This window comes from Thamnophis elegans, chromosome 1, assembly GCF_009769535.1.
Source record: "Thamnophis elegans isolate rThaEle1 chromosome 1, rThaEle1.pri, whole genome shotgun sequence".
NCBI lineage: Eukaryota > Metazoa > Chordata > Lepidosauria > Squamata > Colubridae > Thamnophis > Thamnophis elegans.
The window spans coordinates 19,141,345-19,154,715 of record NC_045541.1 but is presented as its reverse complement, the minus strand read 5'-3'; the positions used below and the strand labels follow the sequence as shown (position 1 = coordinate 19,154,715).

The 13,371-nt window shown below is 37.2% G+C and overlaps 1 protein-coding gene across 2 annotated transcripts in view; it reads right to left on the bottom strand.

The window, feature by feature from the left end:
- Nucleotides 1–1,322: 1,322 nt before the first annotated feature.
- The window catches only part of FRZB (frizzled related protein), a 35,345-nt gene continuing 23,296 nt past the window's right edge, over nucleotides 1,323–13,371 (bottom strand). For both annotated transcript variants that reach the window (XM_032209394.1, XM_032209402.1), the window contains 4 exons: nucleotides 12,349–12,414; nucleotides 11,183–11,387; nucleotides 8,645–8,708; nucleotides 1,323–2,827 (listed from right to left, as the gene is read on the bottom strand). In XM_032209394.1, coding sequence (XP_032065285.1) covers nucleotides 2,717–2,827; nucleotides 8,645–8,708; nucleotides 11,183–11,387; nucleotides 12,349–12,414 — 446 coding nt within the window. In that variant the 3' untranslated portion in view covers nucleotides 1,323–2,716. The remainder of the gene's footprint in view (nucleotides 2,828–8,644; nucleotides 8,709–11,182; nucleotides 11,388–12,348; nucleotides 12,415–13,371) is intronic.

Below are 13,371 nucleotides of genomic sequence, written 5' to 3'. Positions count from 1 at the left end.
AAAGATGATTAGGGGACTGGAGGCTAAAACATATGAAGAACGGTTGCAGGAACTGGGTATGTCTAGTTTAATGAAAAGAAGGACAAGGGGAGACATGATAGCAGTCTTCCAATATTTCAGGGGTTGCCACAAAGAAAAGGGAGTCAAGCTATTCTCCAAGGCACCTGAGGGCAGGACAAGAAGCAATGGGTGGAAACTAATCAAAGAGAGAAGCAACTTAGAACTGAGGAGAAATTTCCTGACAGTTAGAACAATTAATCAGTGGAACAACTTGCCTCCAGAAGTTGTGGGTGCTCCAACACTGAAGGTTTTTAAGAAGATGTTGGATAACCATTTGTCTGAAATGGTGTAAGGTTTTCTGCCTAGGCAGGGGGTTGGACTAAAAGACTAGAAGATCTCCAAGGTCCTTTCCAAACTCTGCTATTGTATTGTATTGTATTGTATTCTATCTAGGATCGAACTCACAGCCTCCTGATTGTGAAGCAATAGCTCCATCTTTAGGCCACTGCACCACTCCACAGCTCCATCCTCATTGCCCCATGTTAAATGGCTAACATGGAGGTGACAAAGTGGGGGAGACACCCATCCTATTAGGAAACAGTGGAGCTAGCAACTTCGTTGTGCGTTGCAAGGTTACACATAGACCACAGCATTGCCATCAGTAAAGTTTTATCTTGGCATAATATATTGTTCCACAAGAACAGAACATTTATGCCCCCTTTTTAAAAAAAAAGTAACTGGCAACTATGTACTTATAGAAAGTACATTTAGAGCTGTACCCAAGAAAAATAATGTCCATCATTATTGAAAATAAAATCTGCAACTATCTGTATCTGATTCATTTTTAGTCATGCAGAACCATGATGCAATGAGTATGGGAAGCCTTTTCATTATAAAAAAATGTGTTGCTTCTTGACCTTGAGTCACATTTTATAGCCAAAAGGCTATAAAGCTAAAAATGACTAGACAAGTAAAAATTTGGAGGAATGATGTAAACGAAAAAGAAGAAAAAGAAAGAAGAAAAAGAAAAAAAAAGAAAAAAGAAGGGAGAATGTTGATCGAAATTAAATATTACATGTCACTTCCTCCTCAGAAAAGATTCCCCCCCCCCTCGGGGTTCTTTTTTGGGCTCATATTGAAATATGATGAAAATTATATCTAACCGTTACCATTTTGAAGCCTTACATATGCACTCAGTTTAGTTTAAATTAAATTAAATTTCTGAATGAAACCACCACACTATTACATGCCCAAGAAAGACATGCAATTTCTTCTTTTTTTCTAAAATAATTGTTTTATTTCAATTCAGAGAGGGAGAAAGATCGGAATTACAACTTCAAGGTATTGGAAATGCTACAAAAGACTTAAAAGATCTGATCATTAGGATGATCGGTTGGCACTTGAATGGAAATATGCATTGTAAGGTGTTTAAAATGTCCTCTGATTTCAAGGAAGTTGATGCTTTTATTTGTGACTGATAAGGGGGAAGACTCTATGGTTCTCCAGCAGTGTTAGACTCAGACTCCCATTGTCCACAGCCAACATGGTAGGAAGTTTTAGTCCAATAATAGGACCACCCTTTCAGCTTTCTCAGAAGCATTCATCCAGATCCCCAACATTGACCATTAAACATTCCAGTTGCATATAGATAGTGAAATACAATCAAAAGGACAGCCTGAAATGATAAAATGCAGATCTACGCTGAGATGCAGGTCTGTATTCCTATTACTCAGCATAGCAACAATGAAAATGAGGGAGAAGTGTTAACAGAGGACAAGTCAGGGATATCTTTGGTATTTAACAATTCTATACAACTTTTCCCAGAAGGATTAAGACTTTCAAAAGTAAATCCTTTGTGCGGTCTTTGTCATGGCTAATGTTTTAAAACAAAGCTTCATATAAGTGGTTTATTGAAGCGGAATTGACATTTATTAGCAAACCTACTCTAAAAGGCTGAATTCTCTTGGTATAATTTCTTTGCATAATCTAGGCCACCATGGAGAGTATCAATATGAGTAAGGAGAAAGGGGGAAAATTCTTTAAAATTGATCAATTTTTTCACTTGCCAATTGTAAAAAATAGCTTGTGTTTCCCAGATAACAACTTTTAGAACTCATTTGCCTTTTGGAGTTTTATTTCTATTAGAAAATGTCCATTAAAATCTTAATTTTTCTTAATATGTGGGGTCCTGATATTCTTCACATTCACCTCATTCTCCTTTATGACTACAGGGGAATTTAAATCATTCTTAATTATTTTTTAATACAACCTAAGAATTGTGGGATTTGGTGTGTGTTTTTTTTTTAAATGTCCTTTCAGGCAACTTGTTTATGCATATAAAGAAAAGTATTTGTGGCTTTCTAGACTGAAAGAACAGTATACAAAGAATTATCATGAGCATCCAATGAAATCAACTTGGCCATTCAACAAAAGAAAAATGTTTGTCAATGTAATTCACAGATAGATGTTTGTGAATATAATATACCTTTCTTTTCCAAGTGTTTGTACTCCTACACAATGCAAGAGGCAAAAACAAAAACAAAAAACAAGGGAAGGGAAGGGTAAAAAACACTAACATTGGCTACAGAATGAACTCATAGTAAACAATAAAAGGCAACGTGCAATAGTGCAATTTCTCTTTTGCTGCTTCAAGAAGGCAAGTCTTTTAATTTATACAAGTCCATGGATTGGTTTTGGCCTCAACGTATTCTTCATCTCAGTTGCGCCTTTGCCGTGGATTGGTGCTTCTCCCAGATTTGGGAGCAGAATCACTTTGCCCAGGTTCATTTCTGCCTTTGGCAGGATGACGGAGCTTCTGGTCCCAACGCTGTAAGATTAAAAAGAAAAGGTGAGACTGCCACAAGGGCAGTTCAATTTTCTTCCTAAAGACGTGATTCTGTCATCTTTTAATAAAAAGCGATTAGCCATTTATATCAGAATTATATTTCTATAATATACAATTATGTGCAACGATAGATAAGCCATCATTGGATCTTTCACTTTATTTGTAGTTTAAGGGATTGATATAAAAAATTCAATTTAAGCCACATTCTGGTTTACATAATTCTGTTCTAAGAATCTGTTGTGATGCATATCTATCTATCTATCTATCTATCTATCTATCTATCTATCTATCTATCTATCTATCTATCTATCTATCTATCATCTATCTATCTATCTACCTACCTACCTACCTACCTACCTACCTACCTACCTACCTACCTACCTACCTACCTACTATCTATCTATCTATTATCTATCTATCTATCTATCTATCTATCTATCTATCTATCTATCTATCTATCTACCTACCTACCATCTATCTATCTATCTATCTATCTATCTATCTATCTATCTATCTATCTATCTATCTATCTATCTATCTATCATCTATTTATCATCTATCTATCATCTATCTATCTATCTATCTATCTATCTATCTATCTATCTACCTACCTACCTACCTACCTACCTACCTACCTACCTACCTACCTACCTACCTACCTACCTATCATCTATCTATCATCTGTCTGTCTATCTGTCTGTCTGTCTGTCTATCTATCATCTATCTATCTATCTATCTATCTATCTATCTATCTATCTATCTATCTATCTATCTATCTATCTATCTATCTATACCTTACCTACCTACCTACACACACACAAACACACATCCCTATAAATGTTGGTGGGATTGTTGTTTTTTCCTTGGTAGTTTCTTATTTGTTGTTTACTTCTTGATTGATAATCTGAGTTGGAAGTTCCTTGATTAGGGCATTGTTTGTGTGGTGTAGCTCCTGGTGTTAATCCCTGCTTATCTGGATGTTGATTGCTGGAGAGGAGGTCTTCTTAGCTTTTTGTTTCCTTTTTAGGTTTTTTATTGTCTCTTTTAAATGAAGCGTAAATGTGGTTTATCTTTAATAAACTTCTTGATGGCCGATTCATTTGAGTGCCAACTTTCTGGAAATCCCTTAGCTGTTTTGGATTTTGCTTGATCTAAAAACTAAAGTGAGTTTTACAGTTGAAATTAAATCTGTCCATGTGTAATGAGATTAAGGAGTTTAAGAAATTAAGGAGGACACAATGACACGGTCTCTCTTGAACAATATTCTTGATAACTACATTTTCTCTACATTTACATTATACAGTATATTATCCTAATTTTTGCAGCAGACTTTCTCTTAAATTCTCATCCATAACCTCTTTCCTCATTCCACTAAGTTTCCATTTTCATATGTCCCACTAATCCTAACCCTAACCATAATTTTGCACACTTTGGTAGCACACAAAACCATTCCCACACCATCTCCTTAACATATCCATAGTTTATTCATTTTATTGGAAGATCTACCTTCTAATAATTTTAGAACAAAATATACTTTCTCTTCATTTATTCCATTCAAGTTTCTTTCAGTTTTCTTCCCTCCTCCCCATGTCCATTTTCCCCAATATCCAATTACGATAATAGCAGATAGCGCTCTCTATGGTATTACTACCTGCATTTTTTTTGTGATTTCTACTAGGGAGAGTATATACCTATGTTGCTTCTGTGAAGAGTGGAATCATTTAATTTTATTACTGGAGTGCTTTATTTTATAGGTAATTAATTTTAATAAGTACTTATGAAAAGTTATACATTTAGTTTTTTTAGTCTTGGCCCTCTCCTTTTTTGAAGTATGACTTCTGATAGGAATACAGACGCATACACCCATCTACGCACACATACAAAAGTATGTTGCATGCACAGATATACATATATCTTTCTGAGGGTGGGAGATTAGATTCTTTTTAGGTAAATATTAATATCAATAGCAGGTTTATTAAGCAGAAAAGAAGAGATACACAGAGAGATTTATTTATTATTATTATTATTATTATTATTATTATTATTATTATTTATTTATTTATTTATTTACTGGATTTGTCAAGGCTGCCCATCTCCAAGAGGTCTCTGAGCTCTTTAGTGTGCAATGCACAGTGAAAACACATGTTTTCAGGTGGCTGTACATTGTACTGGTTTTCCATTCAACCCTATTTGCTTTTATCTTTTTAATGAAAGAATCTCAAAGTTACCTCAGGCCACTTGGGTGCCATCACATACACTTTTGTCTAAAACTGTTAGTAAATGGAAAATCTTGGAGGACTTCATTCATAACCGAGAGCTTTAAGTTGTTAAGCAGTTTTAATGTTGGATAGTTAGATAGTTAGAAGAAGAAAATGCATTTTTTTTTTTTGTGGTCACAAAGAAAACCAGATAACGTGAGTAAGATGTTATGGTTCCAGGCCACTTTGACCGAGAAAGTGATCAATACTATTAAACACAGAGTGCAAATGGAAAGTTAGCTCTTATCAAATGATAAATTGAAACAAAGATTTGAACTTTCTGCTGCCTGTTTTTTTAACAAATCATATATAACATGTCAAAATAAGGTTTCGAAACATTTTTTGACTTATGTATGCTATTTTTAGGACAAGATATGTAACTGTCCCTACATACGACTTCCTTATAAGGCAGAGATGGGGAACAATGACACCTTTATAACTTGTGGACTTCAATCCCCAGAATTCTAGGAGTTAAAGTCTACAAGTTATAATAGGGCCATTTTCCCCCACCATTTCCTAATGCATTTCTGTTGCCACATGTCTCTTGATACCACACATGAACATGATCGCTAAGTATTAAAAAGTGTGTGATTGTTACAAGAATGACAACATTTCATATCAAGGACAATAAGTCCACAGAAGTGGAGTTTTTCAGAAGAATATCAGCCATATTTTATGCTTAGAAAGCATCCTAGTAAGAGATTGGTGCTGTTCACCAGTATATGTGGCTGAAGGCTATATGTTGAAATGAATATGATGGCTACATGTTCAAACACCCATAAATCAGCGTGGGAAAGTGGACTACAACATTTCCTTCTTTCAGCAGTGAGAGTAAGAAATAATCTATGTTGCATAACTGATCAGATTTTAAACCCTGTTATGCAAAGTGAATCTCTGGACATAAGGTTATACACAAAGCTCAAGCAAAACAGCTCGCACCATTGTCCTCCCCACATTGCCAATTTGAAAGGATTTTCCTGGATTCAAAATAACCTTCCATAAACCGAGAAAGAGCAGAAGCATGTTCAAAGCCCAGCATGTTCTCTTCTGGTGTCCCCCTCAGACATGTACTTAAAAGTTCCTGACTTAATACCCTCTTAACCCCCGTTGAGAGGGATTGAGTGGACTATTGTTTTGTGTTTTGGCAGCAGTTTAAAAAAAAAGAAGAAGAGGAGGAATAAAGACAAAGGAAGCCTTAGTGGTAGTGCTGACAAGATCTACACAGCCTGTAGATATGGCCAATTCTCAACAGAAGGATAAGCAAACTGTGTCAGGGGTATTTGCTTCCTTTTCTGACACTTAACTAATTTTGAAAAGCTTGAATTGGGTTGATGTCCTTGCAGAAGGAAGTTTACAATCAGTGGATATTTCTGTTTTAAAACATAGTAACCAGTGCTTTTACCAGGAAAGAGACAATTCTGAGCAAAATGCCTTCTAGGAACAATTATGCTATGCGAGGCTATGGCAAATGTGAGTCATTTTACTTCTGAAAAAATAATAATAATCCAAGAGCACAACATAGAATATGTGGTTCCTGCTCCATCTTCAACTTCAAATCTCCTTGTGAAACCAAGAAGCTGGCCATGTTTGGGAATTGTTTCCACTTTTTTACACAACAACAACTATTCTCGATCAAAATATAATTATTTCTCTGAAATCATCAACATTTAATCCCACTGGTACTACTTTGTATCATACAGATCTTAAACTAGCAGCTTTTTAGACATCAACATGACCTACAGTTCTTCAACAATAGTTTCCAATGTGTTGCCAATATTACAAAATGAACGGTCTACACCCGTTATGGTGAACCTATGGCACACGTGCCCTAAGTGGCAGGCGGAGCCATGTTGCCTGCTCCACGTGGGGTTGCCCATTCCTCTTCCGGGTTTCTGGCACGCATGCAGCGCAACAATCAGCTGGCCTTTATGTGTGTGGCAGTGCCAGAAACTGGAAGAGCTGGTCTTCTGTTTCCGATGTGAGCATGCCAGTTGATCATCACGTCAGCATGCACTCCAGTAACTGGAAGACTAGCTGGCCACTGTGCATACATGTGCCTGAAACTGGAAGTTCATTTTCTGGTGCACGCATGGGTTGCAGCCCAGGCGTTCATGCGCACATTCCTTTTTCGGCATTTGGTGGTGAAAAGGTTTGCCATCACTGGCCTACACCATAGATGGCATCAATGGTATTCAGTAACTGGTATCAACTGCAATTATCTTTGGATTTTTTTACATTCTGCAATTTTTTAAAAGAATCTAGGAAGTATCTTGTTACTGTTGCTTCATTACTCTTCTATTCTGTCACTGACATTCCATTCTAGCAAATATTGCATTCATCGGTCATAATACATACTTCTTCATGTTTTTCCTGTTCATCTTAACATGGGGTATATCACTAAGCACAGACAATTGATATATAGATAGTCCTTGACTTACAACCATTTGTTTATTAACCTAGGGCCTTCCCCACCTCCTGAGACAGCTCATGCTCCACATAGCATCCACAATGGGGAGAGTCAGGATTGCATGGATGCCTTGCTTTACAACTACTATAACTTATGACCATAACTCTAGTCTCAATTGTGGCCGTATGTTAAAGGACTACCTGTAAAGAGTTGTGTCGAAAAGAATCCTGAAGGAGAGCAAACCAAAGTCCTGTTCCTAAAATTTAATCATGCTACATGATTATCCATGCTTCCTTACTCATTTTCTATAACGTGTTAAATATTTTTACACCATTCTCTATGATGTAATTCTTCCCCTCTAGTTTGGATTGCCTCAGTTTATATATTCATTTACAGATTTTGGAATTTGTTTTGGCATGGGAGATACTTGGTATAATGAAAAGGAGATTCAGTATTGTAAATGGTAGGAAAAAAATATCCCTCTCTGGAGAAAGGAGTTGCCTGAGGCTGTATTCTCACTTATGCGAGCTGGGCAGTGAAGTCTAATAGTTTGTTTTTCAGCAAACAAACAGAATTCGTCAGCTTGTTTAGAAATAAGCCCCCCCAAAATAACGATATTTTTCGGACTATAAGACGCACTGGACTATAAGATGCACCTAAATTTACAGGAGGAAAACAAGAAAAAAATAGTTTTTGGCCTCTGTGCATGGTGTTTTTGCACTCCCAGGCTCCTTGGAGCACTCTGCAGTGCTTCACATGGCCCGTTTTCACCAAAAATAGGGTCATTTTTACAAAAAAAACATGCCCATTTTTGGCCTTTATAGTGCTTTTGGGGACCTGGGAGGCCAAAAACGTGATGCACGGAGGGCTTGGGAGTGAGAAAACAACCCTGTTTTTGGCAAAAACGGCCATGTGGAGCACTGCAGAGTGCTTCTGGTGGCCGGGGAGGGCAAAAACATGACGTGTGGAGGGTGCGGGAGGCCGAAAACATGTGTATTAGTCTATAAGATGCACCTAAATTTTCACCCACTTTTAGGAGAGAAAAGAGTGTGTCTTATACTCCAAAAAATATGGTATATAGCAACATATAATCAAGATCAAATGTGATTAAGCAGTTAATTAAATTTGTCTTACCTTCACTTTTTTACCGAGACGATCCTTCCATTTCTCAGCTATGGAGCCTTCCACTAAGAGTAGTCTTTGCATTTTAAAGAAAAAGAACAACAATGGTTATATAGGAAAAGCAAAATAGCTCCGCTTAAGAAGAAAGAGAAAGCTTTATGTTCAAGCAGCAAATGGAGATCTATTAAGGACCACTACATGGGACCACTTAAGTCCCATAGTAACAGCCTACTTTTCCCAGCTGTAGAAATATTTGTTAATAAAATCTATACTCATGGAAAGAAAGCTAGTTATGGATATATATGTATACAAATCCAAATAGTATGTAATACTACAGTAGTTTAGCTGTATCCTGCCTTACCTATTCTGAATTTTAAAAGATGTAAGGAAAAAATGCAAATCTTTGGAGTAATAGACTTTGATAGATTTAAGGCATTCTTAGAAATAGAACAATTTTCATGGGCGACTTTAATTTGTGACTCCAACATAACAAATTACAATAAATGTACCAAAATTTAAGGTGTCACAAGATTGTTTTTGCATAAAATTAAGCAGAAACATCTAAAACAGAGGTATAGATCTTTGTAATTAGATAGCCCTTGAACTGATGTGATGTGACAATTTGAAGGACTGGCAGAGCCAGTGAGAGGAGTTAAAAGAAGAATCAGTTTAGAGTCATTGTGGCATAGCCACAAGCTAAATCCATCCCCCCCAACCCCAATGCCTTTGACTCATATCTAGTTCCAACTATTAGTTGAGAAGGTTCCTATAAATAGGCTTTTAGCAATGAAACAGTTAATTTGAACCTTCACATGTGGAACTGGTTTTTTGTGCCTGACACAATTTTAGCCTAGGGAAAAGGATATGAAACGTTTTAAATCAGCTAATATCACATTTATCTCTTGCATTTGAAATTAAATTAACCTCACAACAAAATCTGATGTAATTAGCCAGGCATAGAGATTGACTTGACCAGATTCATACAATCTATGATTCTGAAACTTGAGTTCCAACCAAGATTCCATTTCCCCCCAGAATCTGTCACTCAAGATCTGTTGATAGCCTATTGCACTTGCTCCTTCCCCCCAGATGTGCTAGAAGTGCAACTTCAAGAATTTCCAACCAGAAAAATGTTAGCTGAGAACACTGAAAGTGCAATACCTTACAGTTTAAAAGGTCGCAGAGTAGGGAACTATGACCATTGGTTACAGATGAAATGACCGATCAATTAGGTTGGGTAGTCGACCAAGGACCACAACCAAGGAGGCTGAGATCTGTACAATGGGAGATAATGCACCACACAGGGACAGGACTAGTTTGGGGAGAAAGTGAGGTTTGCTTTTGCGGGGGGAGAGTTATGATATACCTATGTTAAAGTTTTTTTATGGTGGTGGGAAACTGCTAACAATCTTCACTATGTATGGTCACAAGGGGCTGCAAACTCCATAAAACATGGGTTCAGGATAGGGTTCAGGAACTGAGGTTCAGGAACTGTCTGAAGCCAGCATCCAACAAGACAGATGGATTACAACAAGCCAATGAGTGAGTCAGAATTATGGTCTAGACTCTGAAAGCTTTGGCAAGCTTGGTTATTGCAAAATGCAAGCTGTCTGCATTAGCTGAATAAAAACCATTTGATCAGATCTGAGAGGTTGTTTTTGGTGCCAATTACCTTCTTCAACAATCCAGGGGTTGTTTTCTATTACTAAATCCTGATTACTAATTCTTATTGCACATGCTTCCAAGAAAAGCCGTCAAAACCTGGCTTTGCCGGCAGGCCTGGGGGTGATGAGTTCCCTCCCCTCTCGACATGTATGGTTGTGCGACTGTTGCTTATTTTTATTATTTGTATTTCGTTTTTATGTTCCCCTTTTTCCCCCTTTTGAATTGTTCGCCTCCCTGAGTCCTCCCAGAGAAGGGCGGCATATAAATAATAAAATTCCAATTCCATTCCATTCCAAATGTCTCCATGAAGTAAGATGGGCATCCTTAATTTTGGGCCCCATTGAATAGATGAGAATTTTAAAATCTATCACAAAGCATTATTTTTCAGGGCAACTGGGAATGCATTTGTTACAATAATGATCACCTACCATTTTTATTTTGCAAGAAAGCCAATGAACTCCAAAAATATCTTGGAAATGAAGATGGAGTATTTTTTTAAAAAATCAGATAAACTTTAACATATAAAATATAAAGACGGCGAGAGAACCAAGAGGCACAAAGTATGTTCATTTGTTTAATAAAGACATATATAAGCAAGGATCCCATCTACAGGAAAATTCATAAGACAAGCGCATCTGTTGACTAAGTTCCTCAAAACTATTGCAAGTTTATTCATCAGAGGTACAGATTTTTCCCCCTCCAGCTATTCTTCTCTTCTTTTTTAAAATCTCTTTTTCAATCAAAATATTAATCAGCCATAAAATAGCTTGTTTTTGATAACATTTAGTCCACAATCAAGATTTAAGATCTCTCTCTTGGTTTCCTGATTTTACTCAGTTAACTGTGTTTTGGTGGAACTAATTGAAGGGAGGAGCCCATTGTTACCTGGAACGTTCCTCGTCTTCATAGCCCATGATGATATATTCTTCGTTAGCATTAAGTGGTGGGCAAAGACAGCCAGAGTTTGTATATAAATTGACCGTGTCCCTAGGAATGTTCACCAATGAAGATTTTAGAATTTCTTTTACTTCGACTACCGCAGTGACGTCGTGACATTTGGTCTTTACCTCCTTAACTTTAGCCCGAATAACTGAAGAAAAAGAAGAACGAAAGTTAAAATGAGGACATCTAATGTATGTATCTTCCAGAATGTTTTGTTCTTTTTGACCCTGGAGAAAAAGCTATTTTTAAAAAGGTGTGAATTAATAAATCAAAACATAGTAAAAGTGTTGTTGAGGTGGCGCAGTGGTTAAATGCAGCACTGCAGGCTACTTCAGCTGACTGCAGTTCTGCAGCTCGGCTGTTCAAATCTCACCGGCTCAGGGTTGACTCAGCCTTCCATCCTTCCGAGGTGGGTAAAATGAGGACCCGGATTGTTGTTGGGGGCAATATGCAGAATCTGTAAACCGCTTAGAGACGGCTGAAAGCCCTATGAAGCTGTATATAAGTCTAACTGCTATTGCTATTGTTATTTCCATAAAACAATAAGCACTGTCATTAGCACCAGAAGGGTAGTTTAAGAAAATGATAGTCTTATCACTTGATTATTAGTGATGAAGAATAACACCTGCCTTCTTGAAATCAATACTCTTGTTTTTTTTCTTTTCTAAAGAAGTTCTTGCATTTGTATCTGATGCTTCTGAAATTTCCCAAATGCATTTGGTTGATCTTGTTCCTTCCAGAAATCTACTTATTCTCAAAGGTTTCAGGTGAAAATGTAGGAATGCCAGGTTCAAATTCTATTGTGGCAACATTTTACAAGTTGACATCTAAGCTAAGCTTCATATCTTTTTGACCTTGGGATAGTCAATCTTTTTGGTAGCCTGAACTACCCAAAATGGTTGTTTTGAGCATGAAACAGGTGAGCAAGGAACCTGAGCCTTTAAAATTCACTTTCAGCAGACAATTTTTGGTTCCCAACAGCTGCCTGCCTTTGGAGATAGCAAATGGCTGAAGTAGCTACCCAAGAACCCTTTTCTGTGAAATCATTTTTGTTTTCATTTAATCTTCTCTTCCTCAAAAGTTATTTCTTGTCCTCGTGCCACACTTACCATAGTTGTAATTGTTCCGAAGGTAGGTCTTCTGGGTAGCTTTTATAGGCTTACATTTGCAGCGCTCTAGAAAACAGAATTTCCCTTGGCATTAGAACTACGAAAATGAAAGGTATGTGATTTGGCAATAATCATAAATAAACTGTGTTGACAGAGTAGGAATTGTTTTGTGTCTCACTCAGCCCATTTGTTGACAGGAAAAAAAAAGTCTATTGCTTTTATACAAAGTCTTGCAGATTTATTAGAAATCTCACTGTCAAAAGAAAGATGTTATAATCATTATAGGCATTTCTTTCTGCATACAGTTAGACACAGCATAACATTCAAGTTTGCAACAAGTTATTTTCCCAGGAATATAAAACAAGACGGGATTTGTCTTATGTCACTGATTCAGAGCAGAAGATTTCTATTGGGGAATGCAGACCACGAAGATTCCTTGGTATGTTTAGACATGACCTGTCCCACCAGCCTACCTCTCCGCCATGATTTTTTCCAACATCTTCCTCTACTACACAATAACAGCTGCTGTCCCAATGCAAATCCAAATCTACTTCAATGATAATTTTTTTGTTATCCTTACAGATAGCAAAGAACCAAGGTTCTTTGATACAGTGATCGGTGGAATATAATGTTCCCAAAAGTCATGAACCATTCATCTAGACTTCTAAAAGAGTTGGCCTCCTCAGGGTGCCATTGGCCAGGTAGTGTTGCCTGGCGACCCCCAGGGGGAGAGCCTTCTCTGTGGGAGTGTCTTCTCTTTGGAATGAGCTGCCCCCAGAGCTTCACATAACCCCTGACTTCCGGGTCCTTCCGGCGCGCCCTAAAAAGTTGGCTTTTTCAGCAAGCCAGTCTGGCTTGAATAGAATAAAATAAAACTGTCAATTTTAATTTAATCCTAAATTTGATGTTAATTGTCAATCGAAGGTTATTGGATTTCCTATTTAATCTTTTTTAACTTTTGTCATATGTCTTTTTATGTTGTACGCCGCCCTGAGTCCTTTGGGAGAAGGGCGGCACATAAGT